The sequence below is a fragment of the Hemiscyllium ocellatum genome, chromosome 3, assembly GCF_020745735.1.
Source record: "Hemiscyllium ocellatum isolate sHemOce1 chromosome 3, sHemOce1.pat.X.cur, whole genome shotgun sequence".
Taxonomy (NCBI): Eukaryota; Metazoa; Chordata; class Chondrichthyes; order Orectolobiformes; family Hemiscylliidae; genus Hemiscyllium; species Hemiscyllium ocellatum.
The window spans coordinates 93,541,624-93,568,971 of record NC_083403.1 but is presented as its reverse complement, the minus strand read 5'-3'; the positions used below and the strand labels follow the sequence as shown (position 1 = coordinate 93,568,971).

At 39.9% G+C, this 27,348-nt stretch overlaps 1 protein-coding gene across 2 annotated transcripts in view; it reads right to left on the bottom strand.

Annotated features, from left to right (window-relative positions):
- Positions 1-27,348, bottom strand: part of lmbrd1 (LMBR1 domain containing 1) — a 282,689-nt gene that overhangs the window by 51,825 nt on the left and 203,516 nt on the right. For both annotated transcript variants that reach the window (XM_060821284.1, XM_060821285.1), the window contains 2 exons: positions 25,485-25,589; positions 24,563-24,712 (listed from right to left, as the gene is read on the bottom strand). In XM_060821284.1, coding sequence (XP_060677267.1) covers positions 24,563-24,712; positions 25,485-25,589 — 255 coding nt within the window. The remainder of the gene's footprint in view (positions 1-24,562; positions 24,713-25,484; positions 25,590-27,348) is intronic.

Below are 27,348 nucleotides of genomic sequence, written 5' to 3'. Positions count from 1 at the left end.
ATGTGGGAGGAAACCAGAGCACGTGGAGGAAACCCATACAGACACGGGGAGAATATGCAAACTGGAGAATATGCACAGACAGTCGCCCAAGGCTGGAATTGAACCCAGGTCCCTGGCACTGTGAGTCAGCAATGCTAACCACTGAGCCACCATGCTGCCAAGTTTTTCTATATATAATGTCGAGTCAGTTTCATTCTCAAATTAAGGACTTCTTTTCTTGATCCTCAAAACATTACTAATTTTTAAAAATAGGATATAAAAATACAAATAATCAGTGTTCATAATTTACAGATAGCAAAGGAAACTAAACTGAGCAGTAACGACATCTCTGAACGTTATTCCACTTATTAGCATCAATATATAGGAATAATACAAACATGCAACTACTCCATTACTCTCCATCTCAAAGTAGTTCTAGTCAGTTTAGTGAGCAAATGAAAGTTGCTTCCAAATTGTACTATTAGCACTCAGAATATGATGAATAATAGTTTGACCTAACGAGCCAATTCAATTATCTATTTAATGATAGGTTTGGGTAAACAGGTTCAGATCATTTCATTTACTGTGTGCTTCACAGTTAAGATATATCCAAAGAGATACTGAAATAGCCAAATAGATATGCTGCAGAAAACTCAAATTGTTCATTTGAACATTCAGTTCAAAGTTACGTTTGCCACCTATGGAAAAGAATCAACATTGTGTGATCTCTTGGAACGAATGCCAAAATGTTCACTCCATATGTTTGGGTTCCATTTTATACACAGTATAAGGTTTCTAATCCCTGTCTTTAGCAAAACATGTGTCGCTGTACAACTCACCTGCCAATTTTCATTTCTTGTAAGACATTTATTTTGTTAGAAACATTTAGATAAGAGGTTAATGAAACACCTTAAAATCAAAATAAGTTAGTTGGATAATTTTCACAACAGAGACTGCAGATAATTTAACAGAAGTGGTGGCCATTTGTTCCAGTGTGCCTATGCCAGCACTTGGTGCACAGCAGTTAGAAATAGTATTGATCTATAGTTCTGTATATATCTATAGTCCTGCTCCAAATGTGTTGCATTGGAAATTTCATAATTAAAAATGCACTGGACAAGCTACAAATGCACTTGCCCAAGCAAATGTCAACCAGAATTCAAAATAAAACTTCAGACTACTTAAATAGGGATTAGAGATTAATTAAAACTAAAACATTTTCAGTTTTTCTAACTTTATTAAAAAGATGCACTAATATATTTTAAGAAGCTTAATGTTGCACTTAATCGTTTTTATAAGTGAATGATCTGTATTAGTGACCTTGAGGCTAATCAATGTTCATTTGTTACCAACACACAAGATTGAATGATGGGGTAATGGTGACAGAAGGCGCACTTCTAAGCTTCGGTGGTCGTTTACTTTATTTTACACAGATAAGGCATGGCAAACAAAATTTTGCAAACATCATTCCTGGTTGACACTATCATTTGTTGTCTGGTTTGTGACAAAAAATAGGATTTAATTATATTTAGAATGTAAAGAACAATTTAATTGGCAGTAAATGATTTGATTAATAACTGCCTTGAAAAGAAAATAAGACGCTGTGCACAATAGTTTAAACTTGGTTAAAAAATTGACAGATCAGACCAATTTGTCCCTGTCAATTAAAATGGGACTGACATATGGAGATATTTTTTCAGAAGAATGCCAAGGCTTTAAAAGATAAAGATAAGTATGTTCCAGCTCTTTGCTTCAAAACATGTGGTGCTGGAAAAGCACAGCCAGACAGATGGCATCTGAGGAGCTGGAGTGTCGACGTTTTGAGCATTAGGCTCGAAATGTCGACTTTCCAATTCCTTGGATCTTGCATGATTGGCTGTGCTTTTCCAGCACCACACCTTTTGATTCTGATCTCCAGAATCTGCAGTTCTCACTTCCTTCCCTTCTTTCTAGCTCTTTTGCTACTTGTCCAGAGGTTCTGGCTGCCCATTATCTAGAAAGGAACAGGGAATGGGGGTTGGAACAACCAGACGCTCACGAATGAAAGACGGTAAATAGGCATTCTATTTAATTGTTTGGCCAACTTATCACAACAAAGATAAAAAGACATGTTAAATTTCAATGATGAAATGAATAAGGACGTGTATTTTAACTGAAGACCAGGAAATGGAAGCTATACTTAATTTAAATTAAAATGAGAAAAGCAGCCTTCAATTTAGTTGCAATATGAATTTTGAAAGAAAGAAAGCAACTTATCATTAAATTCAATAAATTCTTTTTATAGTGAAAAAATAAAATCATAATGAACTAGTTACCATGTAAAGAGTACACAATTAAAACTCACAGCTTCTGAGCAATTAGAAAAGTTAATAATTCCAAGTAATTTTTTATATGAGAATAAAATTTATACTTGCTCTGTAGAATATACTTTGTTCCACTACTTAATGTATAGATTTACATTACAAGAGCAGCCATCATGAGGGAGGATTAGATGAGTGGGTCATATTCAAAATTTGGCTTTAAACAAATCCTATCCTTTTTCCTACATCTAAACTATCTTTAATGAATATAAATATGACATTTTGGGAGGGCTGGATTTGAACTGTCACTGATAATTCCTTTAAAATTCACTTCTAATTAAGAAACATTAAGTAAGAGATCACAGCCACTGATTCAAACAGTATTATCCAGGTAGTGGGAATAAACTAAAAGACAAGAAAAAAAATGTATCTCACAGCATCAAAAATCACATGATATCAGTTTATAACCCAACAGGTTTATTTCGGAGCCCCCTATATGGCTATTAATTCTTTAATCAGTTAGAATGAAGGTGCAAGTTTTGATTGAATAATATGTAAAGCCCTGCCTCAAGATAACTTCAGATTTCATCAGAATAAAGGTGACACTTTAGGTCAGACACTACATTTTAGGCATGAGGCCATGTTTCAAAGCTGTTTGTATCTCATCTGGAGGACAGGCTGGTTTTATTTCCAAAGTAAAAATTTATAAAATGCAAGTGGGGATACCATGCATGGCAGACACTCGTGTGACTCGGCTAACATTACCTATCTCATATGCTGCAGGTATGGATGCCCAGAGGCATGGTATATTGGCAAAACCTAAACAGAAGCTACAACAGTGGATGTATGGACAACGTGCAACAATCGCCAGACAAGGATGTACCCTCCCAGTGGGGGGAGCACTTCAGCAGTCAAGGACATTGGATTTTCAGACAAACATCCTCCAAGATGGATTTCGGGACTAGCAACAATGCAGAGTCGCCAGCCATGTTTGGTATCCATGAGGATGGCCTCAACCGACATCATGGGTTCATGTTACACTACAGGTGACCCACCACACCATACACTCTCACACACATGGACACATACACATTCTCTCTCTCATTCACACACACACACACCCTCTCAGATATGATCTCACACACACACACATACTCCCACACACTCCCTCTCAAGCACACACACTCTTTCTTTCTCAAAAGCACACAAGCGCGTGCAAACACACACACTCCACTACACCCCCACCACTACCACCACCCTCTCTCTCACACATACACACACAAACAAAAATCTATGGGGTGAAATCGCAGACTTGAATTTGCAGGTACATTCTATTTTGTTCAAAAAGCACATGGTCGAAGGCAGTCAGTCATTGTGGCATGCTATAAATTCATACTTTGGAAATAAGACCGGTCTGGCTCCAGGATGATATACAAATAGACTTGAAATATGGTCTCACACCAAAACAGCATGGTCTGACCTAAGGTATCACCTTTAGTCTGATAAAACCTGAAGTTATCTTGAGGCAGGAATTTACATATTCATCAATCGAAACCTGCACCACATTCTAACTGATTAAAGACTTAATAGTCATCTAGGTTGTTCAATACAGTTGCATAAGTTGTGTAACCCTTTGATCTTTTACTATAAATTTTGTGCCCAATGTATTCTCCTTTACTAGCATCCCTGAGGAAGAAGTGGGGGCTCTTAAAGCTTGTGATGTCAAATAAACCTGTTGGACTCTAACCTGGTGTCGTGTGATTTTTTGACTGCCCACCCTAGTGCAATACCGGCACCTCCATATCATATCTTACAGAAAGCATCAGCCACAAAAAAGAACAAAAGACACAACTAATCAATTGGTTTAGATGGTCACAGCTGGAGGTTGCTTAGACATAATTAGATGAGACTCAATCACAGCTCTAGAGTAAAAACAATTTTTGTCCTTCCCTCTGCCTGTCTTCCCTCCTTTTCACAATTAATAAAAGACAGACTGTGGATATAAAGAAGAGATTTTCAGAAAGCCATTTTACTGAGGGATGGGGTTGATGACTATCTGACTGGGGAAAGGATTGAAGGTGACAAGAAAGTAACAGATAATCAAACTTTGTGTGGGACAGGTTAGTTGCTGAGATATGTAGATCTTGTGAATCTGCTGAGACAGACAACAGGTGTTGCATTAATATGTAGCTTGCAAGGTCAGAACACACTGGCACTTTACACAATTTACATTTGGCTAAAAAGAAATGGTTGAGAATACTCTGAAAATCTTTTTCTCAGGAGATCAAATAAGTAGGATTATTTTTCTACCAACAGTAAATGTCTGAAACCATCTTTCTTCATTCAGCAAGGTCACCATTTAACGCTCACCCATAAATGTCCTAATAGTGAACCATTGAAGTTCAGGTGATGTAAGTCCAACCACAGATGCATGGAAACATCACAATCTGCAGGATTCTCACCAGGTTAATGACCGTCTTTGCACAGAACTATATCATTTTTCCTTTACTGTTCTAGATCAAAAATCAGTTTCCTCCAGCACTTAGATTGCAGCAGTACAAGTCAGACGTTCTCTCTCACCTTTTGAAATGCAATTTGTGATGGGCAACCAGTGCTGGTCTTGCCAATGATGCTCATATACCATGAAAAAATGGTTTTAAAAACAGTCCCACATTGATAATATTATAAACATCTGAACAAAATAAACATCCACCAAAAAAGCTGAAATATACATTGTCACCTAATAGGACTCTCCCATAGGACAACTATGCCTCTGGAAAGGTCTTCTGCTAAGACGCTACTGAATTATCCAGTTTCCTAGAACTACTTCACCATCTCCATTCATGGAACTTTTCTTACAACCAAGAAATCAGTAGGTGACTTTTATAGCAGAGCTAACATAATTAGGCCAACATTGTCTCCATCAGGGTTAAAATTCCCTAACATCATGATAAGGTCACTTTCCCACAGCACATTCTGACCTAGAATTTATAAAATTCCAACAACAGACCAGTTGTGTGACTAGCAGCTTTGGGACTCAAACACCATCTGGCTGAGAGGCAAGCATTTTAGTCTTAATATCAGCGATATCCCTAAAACCACAAGCTTAACAAAACTGCAAGTACATAACAACCTTGAAGTAAGCAATCTTGAGGCAAGGTTAAAAAAGGAGAACAGAAAATACCAAAACAAATACAATGCAGAATAATGTAGATTTACAGATAGACATTTTCCTATCCTTCACACATAACACAGATTCCATAAATAAGAAAAGCCAAATATTCCTTCCTCATTAGTTCTAAGTTAAAAATTTAACCATTCGTTAAAATCTCCAAGCAGAAGCTGCAATTCAAAATAATCAACTTTACTGAATAATGCATTACTGACGAAATTGCCAACAATATCTTACTTCAAATGAAAAGTAAACTTTAAATAGTTGATACAACCAAGATACATTTAACAAAACTAGAATCATTAGCTCAACGCCCATATCTTCAAAGTTCCACAAAATAACATTCTTCACTCCAACAGCAACTTTCACCTTTGAGTTTCATGGGTATAACTATCACAGCCCACATTACAAACCCTGTCTTCCTTAGGGTACGAAGTCTAGATGATGTAGCATTCCAGGGTTTCTTTTCAACCGACCACGAATTGTGCTATAGTTCAGCGTTTTGTTACTTCTGGACAAACATAAATTCTATATTGTCTCCAAATTATTCACAAAGCTGTCCAGGTTTTAAACCAACTTTTCCATTTCACACATTGCATCTCTGTTGCCTCTTCTGTCAATAAGAAAAACTGACCTCTTGCTGATAGTGATTTACATCTTCTCGTACAAATTCAACATAGCTTTGCTGTATTTGACTTCTTTCTCTTTAGTTCTGCAAATGGACACTGATGTAAGCTCTCTATTAAGCCTGCAGGTCTCTTTCAGGTTTGCCAGCTGCATGGTTTCTTAATTAACTTAGTTTTTTGTCAATATTGCTTCCAACTCAAGAATTGCCAGGCCACACAGACTTATTTTTATTTATACAAGAAATAATAATTTGTCCTATTACGATTGATGAAAACACTTAAAAGTATTTTTTCAAACATTCCTAAAAGCAATTACCAAATCCGCAGACCTTTTAAAGAAATTCTTCCTGTGCTGCTTTTGAGTCAAAGATTGTATATTGGTTCTCCGATGAAAGATCATGCCCTAATAGTTTACTCTTCCCTGAATATCCAAGATGCACTGCACAATTTGCTATTCAATTATATTTTTATCTGAGAGTAGGGGCATCACATTAAATTTAGGGCTACAAACTGAACAACTTGGACTTTTGAGAGTGTAATCTGCAATCTGCACATGACCATTCAATTCAAGACAAAGAATATGCAAATTTAGTATACCGACTCAACTGAATGGTTATAGTGTTACAAGTTACAACTGAATGGTTACAAGTGACCTTCATGCTGCTCCTCTCTGCTCCAAGCAGCATCTGGCCTCTGAATTTTGTGGGAGACCTTGGCATACTGTTTGATGACCACGTGGTCAGAGCCTTAAAGGATCATTTGCTGAACTGGAGAAAGCTTCAAAATTAATGAGGAAAATTCCAGGAACTGCAATGGGCTAAGTACATAAGGCAGTGAGATCCCCAATTCAACAACAGCGTTTTGGAAGATATAGTGAGCAACGAGAACAGCAGTAACGACGCTTCATTGTCCGGGATGGAGAAGATACCCTCACGGGTTGGAGTAGGAGTCTCAAGGGAATGTGTCATCAGACATAGCAGCAGTGCTGGAAAACTCCAATGATCTCACACATAATGTCAATGAAGCATCCTTACTTTCCATCTCTAATCTCTCACTCTGTTGAGCATAACGTCTGCCTAACAGAAATTAATGGCACTCAAGATTCATATCTAACACCAATGTATCGAAAATCACCAGTACATTTCAACCTTACACCCACTTCTTACTGCTTCTATAGCTTTGGCAGCAAATTACCCATGCAGAATGATACACAAACTTTCTGCCCCTCTCAAGGCACAATTGGAAGTAGCAGACAACCTGGGCCTTGGAGTTTTAAGTGTCCTAATCAATCCCCTATGGGAGGTGGCTCTCAATTGTGAGTCTAGAAGTGGAATCTCAGGTCACCACAATGTCCAGGATGACAGGAATTATGAATCTTATGAATTTTTTCCATTCCCTCTCCACCTTCGTCCTGAGGTCATAGAATCACTCAGTAAAGAAAAGATCCTTTGGCCTATCAAGTCTATTCCATCAAAATGTATGCTACTACCTATACTAGTTCAGCTTTCCCACACGAAACCCACAGCCTTGAATATTATGACACTTCAAGTGCTCATCCAAGTATTTTAAAGTTGTGAGGCTTTCCACCTCAACAATCCTTCCAGGCAGTGCAGTTGAGATGTACCATCAGACCGGTTTTAACTTTTACTGCAGCACTTTTATATATCATCTCTCTAATGGGATTACATGTGGGTACTTTAGAGACAGACTTCTCAGGCGAAACCAAGAGATATTTAGTTTGTGCCACACAAGCTCAAACCACTGCCTTCATGGATGACAATCTCAGCGACAAGAAGTTCCAGCTAAAAATTGTACTGGCCCAAATCTTCTGATTCAAAGAGCATTGCTGCATTGATGGACCCTGAAGGATGTGCTGCTGGACACCTAAGACAGCCTGATGCATGGACTGTCTGGGAACTGCCTAGGAGATTGAAACACATGGTGGACAATTACCTGTGAGCTGGAACCCTCTGAAAAGTTAGATTCAGAAATTAATGAAGGGTTATAATTCACTTGCCTCGATAGTTACCCAGGGAAAGTTAGAGGATTAAAGCTGTTCTTAACTCCTGGGTAAGTATAATACTGAGTACCTGACTCAGCACTCAGATCTCCGTGGCAAATCCAACCTGACCAACTCCCAACCCTACCACCCACCTGGCAGCCCGCCACCTTATCTATCTGCCCAGCTATTCTTTTCCAGCATCACACTCTTGAACTCTGGACTCCAGCATCTGCAATCCTCCCTAAACATTTACTTTACTCTCTATAGTTTGTCAAACTGCCTTTGTGATCTTTAAACCAAGGAAAGTAGCAGTTAGACTAATTAAAATGGCAGAAAGTGAGGACTGCAGATGCTGGAGATCACAGACTAAGAGTGTGGTGCTGGAAAAGCAGGCAGCACAGGACCCAACCACTCAGGATCATTGTGGATTTCACCAGTTTCCTCATTTCCCCTCCTCCCATCTTATTTCAGTCCCAACCTTCCAATTTCACAGCACTCTCTTGAATGGTGCTACCTCTCCATCTTCCTTCCCATCCAACTGCTCCAACCTCAAATCCGACCTATCACTTTTACCCCCACCTCCATCTACTTATTGCATTCCCAGCTACCTTCCCCCCAGCCCCAACCCCTGCCTATATAACTCCCAGCCCCCTTGGTACACAAGCCTCATTCCTGATGAAGTGCTTATGCTCAAAATATCAATTCTCCTGCTCCTTGAATGCTGCCTGACATGCTGTACTTATCCAGCACCACACTCTTCTACTAATCAAAATTACACCAGCTCTTGGCCTACAACGTTGATTCAACACAGCACCAGAAGAGTCTCAAATCAGGTTTTGCTCTACATTTCTCAAGTGGTTTAAATTAGAAATCCAGGCCAGAAATGCAGAGCTCCTATGCAAGTTAAGAAAACAGCAAGGAAACGGCAATTCGACAGTGACCACCCCCTTTCAGTAGGTTCAACCCAATATTGAGTACTATGCATTTCAGAAACCCAAAGTTTGAAAACTGAAGCAATTGCTGAAATTATGGAAACAATATAAACGCATTTGACGTTGTGACTAGAATTAATTTTCACTATGCTACTTCATATGGCGGCACGGTGGCACAGTGGTTCGCACTGCTGCCTCACAGCGCCTGTAGACCTGGGTTCCATTCCCGACTCAGGCGACTGACTGTGTGGAGTTTGCACGTTCTCCCCGTGTCTGCGTGGGTTTCCTCCGGGTGCTCCGGTTTCCTCCCACAGTCCAAAGATGTGCGGGTCAGGTGAATTGGCCAAGCTAAATTGCCCGTAGTGTTAGGTAAGGGGTAATGTAGGGGTATGGGTGGGTTGCGCTTCGGCGGGTCGGTGTGGACTTGTTGGGCCGAAGGGCCTGTTTCCACACTGTAAGTCTAGTCTAGTCTAAAATATAATGTAGATTCCTCCTCTACAAAATTGACACTATGCAGCAGTATTTACTGATTAATTTTTAAAGAAAGCTCACTCTAAAATCAAAACTAATTTCATAAGAGCATTGTGAAAACCTTACAGATAAACTATGCAAAAACTTGTGGATAACAATAAAATATAACATATCATGACTGGATTTAAACAACAAATGGAAACATTTTCTGATTCCCTTGCAAACAGTGCAGTTGGTTCGAATATAACGCAATAGTTCAGTCTCGTGTGACCTTACATTATTTAAAGAATCACGCAATAGCCATGCCATTTAAACTAATGAGACCGGGAACACATTTTAACCAATACAGGAAAGGGAAGTTAGCATTCTGCAAATAACGGTCTAAAGTTCTTCAACTAGGTTAAAGCCAATTTGTGTTGAAGAAACACACATTATTGCAGACATGATTTGGAGATGCTGGTGTTGGACTGGGGTGTACAAAGTTAAAAATCACACAACACCAGCAGGTTTAATTGGAAGCACACTAGTTTTCGGAGTGCCGCTCCTTCATCAGGTGATTGTCTGTTGGACTATAACCTGGTGTTGCGTGACTTTTAACATTATAGCAGAACCAATTGCATTGTGCACAAGACAGGAGAAAGAGAAGAAAGGTCACAAAAGGATCTTGCATACAATATATGAACATACCAATCTGGAACAGGAGTAAACCATTCAGCCACTTCAGTTTGCTTTGGGTAGTCTGATCCTAACATTGTGATGATAGGTGTCTTTAAGGGTGATTTATATTCTGCCTTATTTCTCTTGAAGAGGGATCAACCTGGTGCTGAGTCTCTGCTCCATGGAAAGCAGACTAAATAGTTTTGGGTTGTTCTTTAAAATTACACAAAAGAGGCATGAGAGGGTGGAGCCAGGCTCACACAGGTCCAGGGTTATAGTTTTTGCTTTCATTTGTTGTAGTTGAGATTTTTGGAGTTAAAGCTGCTAGATACAGCTTGAGTTCTCTCTCTGCTGTTAGATTTATTCTGTTGGTGTTTCTTCTCCTGGACTGGAGGAGATAGCAAGTGAGGGTTTTGCTGAATTTGCCTTTGCCAAGGGTATGTTAATGGGATGCCACTATAATGGAAAAGTTAATGAGTAGTAGCTAAAATATGCTATTTTAATATATAACTGGTATCAGAAGCCTACAGACTATGCTTTAGGAATCTAAGGAGGGAACCTGGTCAAACATACATAGCTTGAAAGGAACAAAGTTATTTTGATCGGTGTATAAGGGCATTGAAAATAGATCAAATGAATGATGCTCTTAGACAAACTTAAAAATCACACAACATCAGGTTATAGTCCAACAGGTTTAATTTGAAGCACCACTAACTTTCGGAGCGCCGTTCCTTCATGAGGTGGTTGTGGAGGACAGAATTGTAAGGCACAGAATTTATAGCAAAAATTTACAGTGTGATGTAACTGAAATTATACATTGAAAAATATCTTGATTGCCAGTTGAGTCTTTCATCTGTTCGAATACCATGATAGCTTCACTTTTTTCATGTGTAAATCACAGAACTGTTTTTTAAAAGTTGCATTCTTAGGTTAACTGTAACAATTGGTGTAACAATATACTCAGACAAACTTTGGAGAAGTTCAAAAATTCACTTAGCATTTTAGTCTCACAGTGACAAGCACCTGACTTCACCAGCCTTGGGTAGAGTTTGCATATTCTCCCTGTGTCTGTGTGGGTTTCCTCCAGGTGATTCCGTTTCCTCCCTAAAATGTGCAGTTTAGATTGACTGGCCAAGCTAAGTTGCCCATTGTGTCCTACAATATGCAGGCTAGGTGGATTAATCATGGGAAACGCAGTGTTACAGGGATAAGTGGGTTTGATTGGGCTGCTCTTCGGAGAGTCAATGTTGACTCAATGGGTGGAGTGGCCTGGTTCAAGGAGTGAGAACTCATGTGGAAGAGCAGAGAGTTAAAACTGCAAGATTTGTAGCAGAAATTGCAGATGATTATGAGTGAGTTCATAAATCAAAGTTTGGTTCTAATATCAATCTCAGTCTGGAAGGAATAAATATTGGGGGGAAAAAAATAGTTTACCACAGGTTAAAAAGGATACCCAAGGTGGGGCGGGGTTCTGAAGAAGTAAAAATCCTCAGGTGCTTTCACTGTAATATAGCAGGCCATATGAAGTCACAGTATTTTTTTAAAAAAAGTACTGGGAAGACGTATGTGTGAAAACAGGATAAGCCAGTGGATTTGTTAAAATGATAAGGGAAAGTACAGTTGTTGCAAGCGTGCTGCAAAAGAATGTACAACCCAGTCAGGGGTTGGTTCAAAAGAAAATGCAAAATGCCAGGTCACTTTAAGGAATTTACTTACATGGGTATGGTTCACTCACATGTTCCGGGAGGAATAGGTAAAGAAATTATGATTTTAAGGAATGTGGGAGCAAGTCAATCTTTGATGGCAAGAGGTGACAGTAGGAGATCATTTGGAAGTAAGGAAAATTCAAACCAAAATACAAAAACATTTTTATTGGCCTGGATTACATAAACATATGGTTGAATTTTTCTGGACATGTCATGTGTGTCAGGTAATTGGAAAATGTCAGACTGTGATAAAATCAGTACCTTTAATACCCCTCCCAGCATTTAGAGTCATAGAAATGGACAGCATGGAAACAGATCTTTCTGTCCAACTTGTCCATGCCAACCAGATACCCTAAATAAATCTAGTCCCATATGCCAGCATTTGGCTCATAACCGTCCAACCATTCCTATTCATTATATCTATCCAGATGCCATTTAAATGCTGTAATTGTACCAGCCCCCATCACTTCCTCTGGTAGCTCATTAGATACATGCAACAACCTCTGTTTGAAAATGTTGCCCCTTAGGTTCCTTTTAAAACTATCCCGTCTCACCTTAAATCTATGCCCTCCAGTATTGGACTCCCTTACCCAGAGGAAAAGACTTTGGCTATTTACCCTATCCACGTGCCTCATAATTTTATAAACCTCTATAAGGTCACCCCTCAGCCACCAACGTTCCAGGGAAAATAGCTGCAGAGTATTCAGCCTCTCCCTATAGCACAAATCCTCATATCCTGGCAATATGCTCGTAAATCTTTTCTGAACCCTTTCAAGTTTCACAACATCTTTCCTATAACAGGGAAATTATAATTGAATGCACTATTCTCAAAGCAGCCTGACCAATGTCTTGTTCAGGGCAACATGATCTCCCAACTCCTATACTAAATGCACTGACCAGTAAAAGAAAGCATACCTAATGCCTTCTTCACCATCTTGTCGACCTGCTACTCCACTGTCAAGAAACTATGAACCTGCAATCCAAGGTTTATTTTCAGCAACATGCCCCAGGACCTTACCATAAGCGTATAAGACCTTCTCTGATTTGCCTTTCCAAAATGTAGTACCTCACATTTATCCAGATTAAACTAATCTACCACTCCTCGGCCCATTCACCCATCTGATTAAGATCCCATTGTACTCAGAGTGACCTTCTTCGCTGTCCACTACACCATTAATTTTGGTGTCATTTGCAAATGTACTACCATATCTCCTACGTTCATATTCAAATCATGTACATAAATGACAAAAAGCAGCAGACCCAACACGGATCCTTGTGGCACACTGCTGGTCACAGGCCTCTATTCTGAAAAGTAACCCTCCATGTCTCCTATCTTCTGTATCCAAATGGTTAGTTCTCCCTGTATTCCATGTGATCCAACATTGTTAATTAGTCTACCATACAGAACCCTGTCAAACGCCTTACTAAAATCCAGATAGATTAAGTCCACTACTCTGCCTTTATCAATCCTATTTGTTACAATTTATTTTAAAACTCAAAGTAATGAGACATGACTTCCCTCGCACAAAGCCATGTTGACCATACCTAATCAGTCCTGGCCTTTCCATGTGCGTTTAAATCCGATCTCTCAGGATCCCTTCCCCACCACTGATGTTAGACTAACTGATCTATAACTCCCTGGCTTTTCCTTATAACCTTTCTTAAATAATGGCACTATTTTAGCAAACCACATCCCACCTGCAGCTATCAATGAAACATATATATGAGCAAGGGTCCCAGGAATCACTTTCCTAGCTCCTACAACGTTCTAAGGAACACCTCATCAGGTCTTGGGGATTTATACACTTTTATGCATTTTAAGATGCCCTACACATTCTTCTGTGTAATATGAACATTTTTAAGATGTTACTATTCATATTCTCAAGTTCTCTATCTTCCATATCATTCTCCACAATAAACACTGATGGAAAATACTCATTTAGTATCTCCCCAACCTCCTTTCGGTTCCACGAATAGATGGCCTTGCACATCTTTAAGGGGTCCTATTCTCTCTCTTATTAATCTTTTGTCCTTATTGAAACCTTTTGGATTCCCTTAACCCTATTTGCCAAAGCTATCTCATGTCCATTTTTTCGCTTTCCTGATTTCCCTCTTAAGTGTACTTTTACTGCCTTTATACTCTTCTAGGAATACACTTGATCCCTGCTGTTGATACCTGACATTTGCTTCCTTCTTATTCTTGACCAAAACCTCAATTTCTCTAGTCATCCAGCATTTCCTACAGCTACCAGACTTGCCCATCGCCATAACAGGAAGTCACTCTCTGGACTCTTGATATCTCATTTTTGAAGGCTTCCCATTTTCCAGTACCCAATCAACTTTTAGATCCAGTCTATCCTTTTCCAAACCTCTTATGCTTAAAGTATGACCCCTGTCTCAGGACTCCTCTACCACTGGGAACATCCTTCTTGCATTAATCTATCTCACCCTTTCAGAATTTTATGGGTAGCTATATTAATACACTCGTCATTTTTATGAACTTCAATGAATACAATCATAACCAATTCAATCTCTCCTCATATGTCAGCCCCACCATGCAGGAATCAATTTGCTAACTAAAAAAAACCCAAAAGAACTGGATGCTGGAAATCAGTAACAAAAACAGAGATTGCTGGAAAATCTCAGATCTGGCAACATCTGGAGAGAGAAATCAGAGTTAATGTTTCAGATCCACTGATCCTTTCTTGGAAAGGATATTAGATCAGAAAAAGTTGCTTTTGATGAAGAAGAGAGGATGGAGGGAGGAGGTAAGAAATTAACAATAGGTGGAGATAGAGCCCAAAGAGTAAGAAGAAAGTTGGACAGACAAAGAAGTGGATGGTGATCAGCCTAGAAGAATGAATGGCTGCTAATGGGGACTATTAGTGGCTAACAATGGGTAGTGTGTAGTAGCAGACTATGTGATAACAAGGTCTGAGATGTGTAGGGGTTGAGATAAGGAGTTTTCAAGCAGAAAATGAGGTGCCGTTCTTCCAGCCTGTGCTGGAACACTAACTCATTTATTTCCCCTCTCCTTAGCATCCAAAAGTCCAAACACACTTTCCAGGTGAAGCGCTTTACCTGCACTTAACTCAATCTAATCTACCACATTTGCTGCCCACAATGTGCTCTCCCCTACATTGGGGAAACAAAATGCAGACAGGGTGACCACTTCGTAGAACACCGATATTTGTCTGCAGAAAAGACTTTGAACTTCTAGTTGCTTATCACTTCAACACACCAACTTGTTCCCTGGCCAACATCTGTCTCAGGCTTGCTACAGTGCTCCAGCAGAACTCATCACAAGCAGAAAAAGCAGTATTGTAGATGCTGGAGATCTGAAAAGATAAACCAAAAAATGCTGGAGAAACTCAATAGGTCTGGCAACATCCATGGAGGCAGAAGGTTAATGTTCCAAGTGCATTATGACTCTTCTAGTAAAAAGTGAGATCTGCAGATGCTGGAGATCAGAGCTGAAAATGTGTTGCAGGTTAAAGCGCAGCAGGTCAGGCAGCATCCAAGGAACAGGAAATTCGACGTTTCGGGCACAAGCCCTTCATCAGAAATCATGACTCTTCTTACAAAGATGACCAGCATCTAGCTTTTATTTCAGCCACTCTAATGCAGGTGGTTGCAATATTTCAACTTGTAATATAATCATAAATAGCCACACATTTACCAAAAATCTACAATTCTGTTTATAATTGAGGCTGTTTTTCAAGGAATTAACTAATGACATTAAACGATTTTGCTGGCAATCTGCCCATGCCTACAGGGGTGAGTGTGTAATGTGGCATGAATTTATTTACTCTTGTCTGAGACTTGTTAATTTTAAATATCAGTTATGTATGCTTATTCCAAATTAAACTTGTTTTACATTCACATTATCTGTGGTTTTCATATTTTGGAAAATGCTGATTTCAATCTTTTTTTTAACTGAACACAAATTCAGCGATAACAATCTCTCTTTACAAGTTGGTGCTCCAGGTTTCCTCTGAAATTTCTCCAAAAGGTCATATTAGGACAACAAAAACCACACCTAGCAAGGTCAACAACATGGCTCCAGTAAGTACCCACACACGAATGCATTTACCCTTGTCCTTTTGCACAATTTACCAGTACTATCTCTCATTGCATTCCGCGCATTACAACCAGTATTTCTGAAATACCTGCTGGCTGACAACTATACCTAGTAGTGAGGGGAGAGACAGCTGGGAGAAAAAGTGCATTTCTGACATATTTAAATGGCTGCTTCCATGTGGTGACCATTCTAGATTGGTTAAAAATCACACAACACCAGGTTATAGTCCAATCGGTTTAAATGGAAGCACACTAGCTTTCGGAGCACTCCAAAAACTAGTGTGCTTCTCATTAAACCTGTTGGACTATAACCTGGTGTTGCGTGATTTTTAACTTTGTACACCCCAGTCCAACACCAGCATCTCCAAATCATTCTAGATTGGGTGATATATTGATGATGAAACTGCACCATACCAAACCCACACAGGGAAAGGTAGCCTAATCGGTCTACTGATCAATTTGGGAAAGGACATGGCATTCAAATATAGTCAAGTTTCACAGCTGTATATTAGAGTCAGAAATATGACTACCTTATACACAAGACTGTTGGTATCGGTACAGAAGTCGTAGTCGAAGGCACTCATCCTTACGTAACTGAAGGTAGCACTTGTGGACTGGATGTGGTCCTAGACCTCCTCATCAAGAAAAGCCTCACGAGAAGTTTTTGAGACAGCAAATGCATCAGCTGGGAGGATAGGCATACTAACATCAGTATCCTTGAAGAAGCCAACTACACCAGCATTGAAGCCATGATCATGTAGGGAGAGAACGACCAAAGACTGCCTGAAGCTTATCTCAAGAAATGCAACATAGATGTTAGCACCTCGGAGACCCTCGTTCAGAAGAAACTCACCTGGAGGAACCTCCTGCCTGGAGGAACACAATTCTTCGAGAACACCTGTCAACAAGAGGAACTTGACAGCTTTACCAGTGATCTTGAGGCCATGGACCCATTCTACATCCCAAAAAAACTTGCTAAACGAAGATGTAAGTACAGGATCAAATTTGTCAGCCATACATGGACTCTCAAAACCTATGATCAGTGATACAGAATTTCCTAGGTGAACAATCATACTTGTTGACAAGTGATTACTGATGATGGCTGAAAAGAGAGAAGTAATGCTAAAGCTTTTCATCTTGCTTTCATCAGGACAAACTCAAGGATACCAAATTTCAAACAATCAGAACAATTTATACCACAGGAGACAAAGAGTGTTCATTGGTTGGCAAATTGATTCGAATTATCCAAGGCATGGACAATGGATTAAGTAATGGGAAACTCAGGCTCCAACAGCTCCATAATTCAAAAAAGACACAGAGAATGGATCTCAGCACATGAAAGCATGTTGCTTCGAACAAGAGTAAATGAGCCACTTTATGAATTTTACTGATTATCGTAATGTGTTAAAGTAGCTACTCGTGACTTCAAAGTTGTTCAGCAAATGCTGCCCAATTCCAGATCACATCTAACAGTAGATATCTTGTTCTGAGTTTGACAATCAGTGGCTGGTTGATATGTCTGTATAAAACAAATTTGATCAGTCAATTACTAGCACATACAGAACTAGCACAAACATTCATAGATAATACTGTTCATATATGTGACAGGCAGAAAGTTTCTTTGGCCTGATAGTAGCACCTTTCTAATAGAAAATATTATTCACATGGTCACTGCACTGTCACACAGTAAAAACTAGCTTTTTTAATATGATGTTCAAATATCGAGTTATTTTGATTTTCTGGATAACTTGTGGTTGACCTGGTACTTTTCAGGTCCAAAGGGCAATACAGTAGTTGAATGATTAGCACTGAATGTTGTCTCACAGCGCCAGGGACCCGGGTTCGATACCAGCCTTGGGCGACTGTGTGGAGTTTGCACACTCTCCCTGTATCTGTGCGAGTTTCCTCCCACTGTCCAAAGATGTGCAGGTTAAGTGATTTAGCCTAGCTAAATTGCCCAAAGGGTTCAGGGATATGTAGGCTAGGTGCATTAGTAAGGGAATGTAAAGTAATATGGTAGGGGATTGGGTCGGGGTGGCTTACCCTTCAGAGGGTCGGTGTGAAGTTGTTGGCCCAAGGGGCCTGTATCAAACTGTAGGGATACTATGATACAAAAGTTACCTTTGGGGTGGCACAGTGGCTCAGTGGTCAGCACTGCCGCTTCACAGCACTAGCGACCCGGGTTAGATTACTGCATGGGTTTCCTCCCACAATCCAAAGATGTGCAGGTTAGATGAATTGGTTGTGCTAAATTGACGATAGTGTTCAGGGATGTTTAGGTTGGTAGCATTAGTCAGGGGAAATGTAAATTAATAGGGATGGGGAACTGGTCTGGCTGAGTTACTCTTTGGAGGGTCAGTGTGGACCTGTTGGGTCCAAGGATCTGCATCCACACTGTAGGGATTCTATGACAACCTTCAATGTGGAACGTAGTGATATGGTGAAATTGGTGATGATTTCCATCAGCAATAAGTCTGCGAGTAAGTTCAAATGTCAACAAGCATGCAGATACGATGTTGCTATCTATACACAAGCTGAGGTAGTGTTTGCAAGATGAAGGAATCCCTCACTGTGTATCTGGCAAACTGACTAAGAATTGGCTGTAGTAATTCAACTAACCATTTGGCCTGTGCATGCTGCACAGAATCAGTCATTGATAAAATAGAGTATTAACAGAACATTTCTGTGACAGGTCATCAGCAGCTCATACATGGAGAGATATACTGAGCCATGAGAACAAATCCTATCATTTACATCATAAGTCAGCTCATTACTCTTAGAAAATTCTTGAAACTTGCTTTCAAGCAAGGCTATATACTAATCCGGTAAATATGAATTCGTTCCGTGAGACCATAATAAATAGGAACAGAAGTCAGCTGCTCTCCCCTCAATCCTGCACCACCATTCAACAGGATCATGGACGATCTGACACTTCTCATGCCCACTTTCCTGAATTTCCCCATAACCCTTTATCATCTAACTAATCAAGAACTTATCTATCTCAGCTTTTAATATATACAAGGACTCTACCCCTACAGCTCTCTGTGACAAGAAGTACTAAAGACACTTCACTTTGACAGTCTCACCAACACCTCATACAGTTGCAGTAAGACTTCTCTACTATTGTATTTCAAACCCCTTTAAATAAGGGCCAACATTCCATTAGCCTTCCTGACTACCTGCTGCACCTGTGTACTAGCTTTGTGTTTTGTGCACAAGTAGCCCTAAGTTCCTTTGTGTTGCCACTTTCTGCAGATTTTTTTTCCCATTTAAATAGCACTGCTCTTTTGTCCTCCCTACCAAATGAACTACACAGTTTCCCACATTATATTCCATTTGTCAACTCTGTGTCCACTTACTTAACCTATCAATATTTCTCTGTACATTGTTAATATCCTTCTCATAAACTACTTTTCCACTTATTTTTATGCTATCTGCAAATTTGGCAACAGATATGTGCTTGCTTCCTCCAATTAATAGTAAATAGTTGTGATTCCAGCATAAATCACTGTGGAACCTCGCTGGTCACAGGTCACCAACCCAAAAAAGAATCTCTTATCCCCACAGGCTGTCCATCAACAAATTCTCTATCCATGCCAGTATACTACTTTCAACACCATCAGTTCTTGGCCAAGGATTTTGCAAGTACCTTAACAAATGCCTTGTGTATGTCCTAATACAACACTCTCTCCGCTCTGGCTGAGAATTTCTCAGAAAACCTTGGTCAGACACAATTTTCAATTCACGAAGTCACGCTAACTCCATTTGATTAGATTATCATTGGCTCAGAAGGGAATGGGGGAGAATAGAAAAGCGTTAGTGATAGAGGACTCAATACTTAGAGTAACAGACAGGAGATTCTGTGGTTGAAAATAGGATTCCCAGAAGGTATGTTGCCTCCAGGGGCCAGGGTCTGGGATATCTCTGATCAAGTCTACAAGATTCAGAAGGGATAGGGTAAGCAGCCAGATGTCATGGTGCACATTAGCACCAACATAGCCAGGAAAAGGGATAGGGATCTAAATGATCATTTTAGGGAGTAAGGTTAGAGGCTAAAATCAGGATGAGCAGAATAGTCACCTCAGGATTGCTACCGGTGCCACATGCTAGTGAGGTGAGGAATAGGATGCGAATGCAGCTAAACACATACCTACAGGGCTGTTGCGGGAGGGAGGGATTAAGATATGTAGATCATTGAAGTACTTTCTCGGGAAAGTGGGACCCGTACACAAAGTATGGGTTGCACTTAAACTGGAGGCAGCACCAATGTCCTGAATGGGAGATTTGCTAGAGTACTTCAGGAGGGTTAAACTAGTTTGGCAGGGGGATGACGACCAGAGCTACAAATCAGAAGAGAGGGTAGTTGTTGAACAGGCAGAAATAGAAAGCAGAGAGCCTGACAGATCCTTCAACTGTGTATTCTTGCTGCAGATCTCTATGATTCTGTGACACCCAGCCATATATATTTATTTGCAGGACACAACCATCATAGGTGGTGACACAATGGAATGCCATCAGCAGTTACCCTGGGAGTCCTAACATTCACTCGGGACATCAAATTTCATGACATCTGGTCAAACATGGGTGAAAAAACCAGTGGACAATTAACAACTATTGTACACAATCTCCCCCCACCATTGCCCCCAACCTTGTGAATCTGTGGTCCTCCATTTTGAATATCACTAGCGTAAAGCACTTTAGGCTGGCAAGGGCACATAATGTATTCTTGGTGGGGAACTTCAACGTTCATCACAGAATAGTTCGGTAGCATCCCCATATCCAACCTCAACTTCACTGAGTTACCTGTCAAAGATGCATCTGGCCATACCAATAATGGTAGAAGCTGCTGCTGTACAGTCGTTATGGAGACAAAGTCCCAACTTCAAATTGAGGATCAGGTCCATTTGGTCATGAGCCACCACAACTATGCTAAATAGAAGAATTTTTTGAACAGATCTAGGAACTCAAAATTGGGCATGCATGAGGCAGTGTAGATCATCAGCAGAAGGAACATCGTATTCAATCACATTCTATAATCTTACTAGCTATAAATGAGGATAAAACAGGACCTTGTTGGAAGGTACTAAATTGGGGAAGGGCAAATTACATCACCACTGGACAGGAGCAAGGGAAGTGTTAATTAGGAGGAACGGTTCTCAGGCAAGTCCACATTTGACATTAGCGGGTTGTTTGAAACCTTGCAGATCAGAGTTCAGCATTGGCATGTTCCAATAAGGAGAAAGGACAAGGATGCCAAGGTAAGGGACTTTTGAATAATGAGGGAGGTTGTGAATTTAGTCAAAAGGGAAAAAGCAGCATATATAAGGTTTGGGAAAGTGAAATCAGAAAGACCCCGCGAGGAATATAAAGAAAGCAGGAAAGAACTCAAGCAGGGAATTAGGAAAGAAAGAAGGGGCTGTGAAATGACCTTGGCAAGTAGAGTTAAAGAGAATCCCAAGGCCATTCTATATGTACATTAAAAGTAAGAAGTTAACTGGGAAAAAGGTAGGACTCCTTAAGGATAGAGGGAAATTGTGTTTGGAGGCAGAGGATGTAGACAAGATCCTAAATAAGTACTTTGCATTGGAGAAGGACATGAAGGATAGTGAGATTTTTGGGAGCATTGTAATATGGTAGGGCATTTTGAGATCAAGAAAAAAGTGGTGCTGGATCTCGTTAAAAGCATTAAGGTAGATAAGTCCCCAGAGCCTGATATTATCTACTGCAGGTAATTGAGAAAGACAAAAGAGAGGAGATTGCTGGGGTCCTGACCAAGACCACACATTTAGAAAAGCATGGCCTAATTAGGGTTGGTCAGGATGGCGTTATGTGAAGCAAGTGTTGCCTTACTAACTTGATTGCATTTTTCGAGGAGGTGACAAAGATGATCAATGCAGGCGGAGCAATGGATTGTGTTTCCATGGATTTTAATGAGGCTTTCAACAATGTCCCTCATGATAGGCTCATCCAGAAGATTAAGATGCATGGAATACACTGTGGTGTGGCTGCATGGATTCAGAATTGGCTTGCCTATAGATGGCAGAAGGTAGTAGTGGAAGGTTTTTTTTTGGCTGGAAGTCCGTGAGTAGTGGTGTTCCGTAGAGATGTGTACTGGAACCTCTGCAGTATGTGATATATATAAATGACTTGGATTAAAATGTAGATGGGTAAGTTAGTCCACAGATCAGTGGAGTTGTGCAGAGTATAGAAGGTAGTAGGAAGATATAGATCAGCTGCAGATATGGGCAGAGAAATAGTAGATGGAATTTAATTCAGTTAAGTGGGAGGTACTACACTTTAGGAGATCAAATGTTGAGGAAAACGGTAGGACCCTGAACAGCATTGATGTACAGATGGACCTTTGGATTCAAGTCCATAGCTCCTTAAAAGAGATGGATAAGGTGGTAAAGAAGGCATATGCCATGCTTGCCTTTCTTAGTCAGGGAATTGAGTACAAGAGTCAGGATCTGATGTTGAAGCTTTATAATACTTTGATCAGGCCGCATTTAGAGTATTGTGTTTAATTCTGATTGCTGCATTACAGGAAGGGTGCAGAGGCTTTGGAGAAGGTGCAGTAGAGGTTTATCAGGATGTCTGGATTAGAGGGCATGAGCTATAAGGAGAAGCTTGAAAAAACTTGGCTTGTTTCCTCTGGAGTAATGGAAGCTGAGGACAGACTTGAGAAAAGAATTGCATAAAATTATGAGATGCATAGATAGGGTTAACAGACAGAATCTTTTTCCCAGAGTTGAAATGTCTAATACTGGGTGGGGGGCATACATTTAAGGTGAGGGAAGGAAAGTTCAAAGGAGATGTGAGGAGCAAATTTTTTTCACAGAGTGGTAGGAATTTGGAATGCATTCATGAGGGTGGTGGTGGAGGCAGATATGATAGGGGTGAATGTGCAAGGAATGAAGGGATATGGACTAGGGGCAGGCAGAAGGGATTGGTTTAATTTGGTGTCATCTTTGGCACAACATTATAGGCTGAAGGTCCCATTCCTGTGCTGTACAGCTCAATGTTCTAATCTCAAGGCCTGACACATCATTCACTTTACTATTACCATCAATGTGGGGAATCAATCTTGGTCTAATGAAGACTGCAGCATGGAAAGTTAGGAGAAGCACAGAGTGTATCTATAAAAATGAGGTATCAGCCTTGTGAAAAAAGAAAAATTCAAACACAGGTTCTCACATGCAGTTGTCCAAATCCAGGAAGAAGAAAAATCAAGAGAAAATTCAGAGAGAGTAGCAGCCAGTAGACATTCACTGGTGCGTTCAACTCTCTTCAGATCCCATTAGCTTTTGATGCGATTAAAAAAAACAAAACCTAGAAGTCTGAATCTGAGAGAGCTGGCCACACCCATTCAGGCAGCAAAAACAAATCCCAAGGCAGTGGACTACTCTGCCAAACTGGGTAAGCAGCATTTGATGGACAGAGCTAAACAATCCTACAACCAACATATCAGATTTAAGCTGTAATGTACAATTATGGTGGTCGATTATGAAGCGGCTCCATAAATATTCCCATCCTCAATAATGGATGAGCCCAGCACATCAGTGAAAAAGACAAGGTTAAAGCATTTGCAAGAATTGTCAACCAGAAGTAGGAAATGGATGAAAAATATTGATTTCCTCCTGAAGTCCCCAGCTGAAAAAATTTAAGTCTTCAGCCAATTTAATCCGTAATCAATGATATCCAAAATATAATGACAAGACTGGGTACTACAAAGGCTTTGAACCCTGAAAAAGATCTGGCACTTGTATTGAAGATTTATGATCCAGAATTAACTGCACCTGCTCCAGCACAGTTACAACACTGGCATCCACATACCGCAAAAGAAGTTATTCAAAGTTTATCAACAATGTGGAATACTGCCCCCTGGACAGAATAGCCAGCTTGATTGCACCACAGCCACAAACATTTATTCTGTCCAGCACTGATGCAGAGTTGAAGCGGTGTGTACCATTTACGAGATGCACTGTAGAAATTCACTAATTTGGACATTTGGGCTAGGGGAAACTTCATCACTGACCCCAGTCCATCTAGCTGTGCTAGGGTTTTATATGTTCCAATGAGATCTCCCTCTTCTTCCAAACTCCAGTGAATACAGGTCAAATTGACATAATCTCTCCTCAAATAACAAACATACCATCCCAGCAATAGGTCTGGTGAATTTTTGCTGTACTCTCTCTAGGACAAGTAGATCTTTCCTTAGGTAAGGAGACCAAAACTGCATAAAATATTTCAGGTGTGATCTTACCAAGGCCCTATACAGCTACAGTAAGATTTCCAGGCTTCTGTACTCAAACTGTCTTGTAAGGATAGCTAACATCCCATATGTACTTCTAATTACTTGCTGTACTATGCATATGCTAACATTGGTGAAAGGCCAACTGAGAACTTCCTTAAGGGAGAACTTCACTCTGGCACAAAGGTCAAACCTTCATATTTGTTAAAAGCAGACACAGTGCTGGGGATAAACATACTAATGCTGTTTAATTTGAAGAACTGAATGGTCACCCTCAACCATATTTAGCTTGCAGTCTGACAGATGTCAAGTTCAAGTAAAAAGACGCAAACAAGAATCAATGGGCTGACTCAGAAAAAGGAACAACACAATCAGAAGACACTTACTTGCTCTTGATACTTTTGACTTCCATACATAACGTACTGGGGTGCCAGACTGTAAATCATATAACTTGTGTGCAGAACCATCAGTAGCAGGATCATACAAAGAAAAAGGAGAGCTTGGGGTCGTGTTCGGCCAGGTCTAATCTTGTACAGCTGGTTGCAAAAGACAAGCAAAAGAGTAGGTTAAACAACCAGGTCCACTTGTTATTTATATGTTAAACCGCCCTCAACCGAATGTTTACAAAAGTATATGAAAACATTAGATAAAAACACATTCTGTGCACTTAAAACAATGGTTCAACCCAAACGGTACATCAAATAGAATTATTTCATGAAACTCCAAACCACAGAATGAATAATTTAACAATTTTAATGTAACTATAAAATTCCAGGGTGGAATGCGAAGCCTAATGAGCTCCTTTCTTATGCAGCTAAAGGCTGAGGAAGTAAGTAATCAATAATATTTAAACGTTTAAGCAAGCACAATGTTGAATAGAATGACTAATCACATCATTTTCAGTTTTAAATGAAGCTTTACCATTTCCTTCAAAGTCTTTTAAGTGTTATTTATTAAATGAATATCCAGCATAGGAAGCAATCTGAAGTCGATACAGTGTCACTTCCCTGCCAAAGCAAATCAAAGGCCATAAAAACTAAAGATAAGATTCCAAGTATTGTTTCTGTTTCACAATTACCATTTGGTCAAAAATGCTACAAACCACTTTCTGAGACAATCTAATTGGTATTACTCATACACTGGATTTTATATTGCCCCATAGGCATAAATCTGGGCAGTGTAGTGAGATCAGTTACTCTCTGAAATTTACTGCTAAGTTCTTAGTCTGTACATGCTATTCTTCACTTCCTCCCTCTCTGTCAACCCAAGTACAGACATATAACCCGCGCAGGTAACAATGAAAAATACCCTTATCCAGAAAAACCAGATTCCCATGTTTCGGATCCCGGCCATGGAAGCGAAGACTAAATACATTGTAATGATTGCAATTAGGACATAATCCAGCGGGAAAACCTGGGAAGGGAGAAAACGAAGTGGATACTGTGTTTAAGTGGCAACAATTGTTACTTACAATCAAACTGAAGCAAAATAAAGTCATCATACATTTTCAAAGTAGACAAATAGGAGCCTTGAAGAACACAGCAAGTCAGGCAGCATTAGAAGAAGTAGTCAACGTTTTGGATATAACACTTCTTCAGGACTAAGTGTGGGGTAGGGGAGCTACAGGTAAAGAACAACAGGGGTGGGGAGAGTAGCAGAATGGTGAGGTAGTGATAGGTGAACATAGGTAATGGGTACAACCTGGTTAGTCGATGGGAGGGATGAATCCGGTTGATAGCTGGAAAGAAGCTGGTAATTGGAATGGAAGGGAGGCGTGGGGCTGGAAAGGCTCGAGAAGACTTAAAATTGAGTTCTCGAATTTCAAATAATCTCCCCAGCCATCCCCTGACCCCCTTTTCAGCCCTGCCTCCTCCCCTCCATTCCACCTACCGATCCTTCCGTCCAGCTACCAACCGGATTCATCCCTCTGATCGACCAAGCAGGACATACCCATTACCTGTGTTCAACTATCACTACCTCACTGATCTGCTACTCTTCCTACCTCTCCCTTTCCTTATCCATCACTCCCCTTACCTCACACCTAGTCCTGAAGAAGGGTTATATTTGAAATGTTGACTTTTCCATCTCCTGATGCTGCCTGACTTGCTTTGTTCTTCCAGCCTCCTGTTTATCGACTTTGGATTCTGCAGTTTTTTTTAAGTCTCTAACAAATATTAGAGAGCCAGTTTAAATCAACATTTACTAATCTTTCCAAATTTAGATTTTGACTTGTGACTTAGACATTTAATTGATTGTACCTTTCTTGGTGAAATTCTATTGAAAAGTGTAATTAATACGGTTAATCTAAATTACTTGCAAGTGGAATTCCTGTGTAGGTTCACAATTGCTTTCAGTAATCTGAAGCATGGTTAAGTTTTCATGCAGAACAATAATGATAAACACTGCAGTAATGCAAATGTGACTAACAAGATAACACTTTTGAAATTTTTGATCAAAACATTGGTCCCACAGTCAAAATAAAGCATGATTTCAACTGCAAGTAGTGAGGGGAACTCAATGCTTCGGAAAGAATTAACAATGTCTATATTTATAATGCTTAATTTTGAAAAGGATATCACCACCTTCCAAGAACATGCCCAATCAGAACAATTATAGAATAAGAAACTCTAAATCCCAAACTTTGGCCAGGATTTTCACTTTTTCCATCAAAGTGCAGACAATATTTACAACTGAGGGAACTCTTAATTCCACCAACCAAGAAAGCCCATTACATCAAGAGTCTACAGTCACATAAGCAATGCTCTGAGGGAGCTTGGCGGTGCCAATCACTCAGAGGCCAACTAGCAATGTGAACAGCAATGTCATTTCAGAAGCCCAGGCTGCTACCTGCTTGGCAGCACTGAGGACCAATAAACGCAGGTTGGTTTGTGGGGATGTGATGGTTATGGTAGTAGTGGGCAAATTAATACATTTGGTTTGATATTAGATGATTAGAAATAGCTAGCGTGGACTTGCAAGGAATATTTTGCTAAACAATTTTACTGGAGTTGAAGGAAATGAAGGACCATGGTGGTTTAGAAATTATATGGAAATGCTAAAATAGTCCACTCAATTAAAAGTCGGTTGATTTAAATTAGTTGCCAATTCAACTCCCAGCATCCATCTGCCACATTGTTTGATATTAATGTTGCTCAATTCAGATGATTTGGGC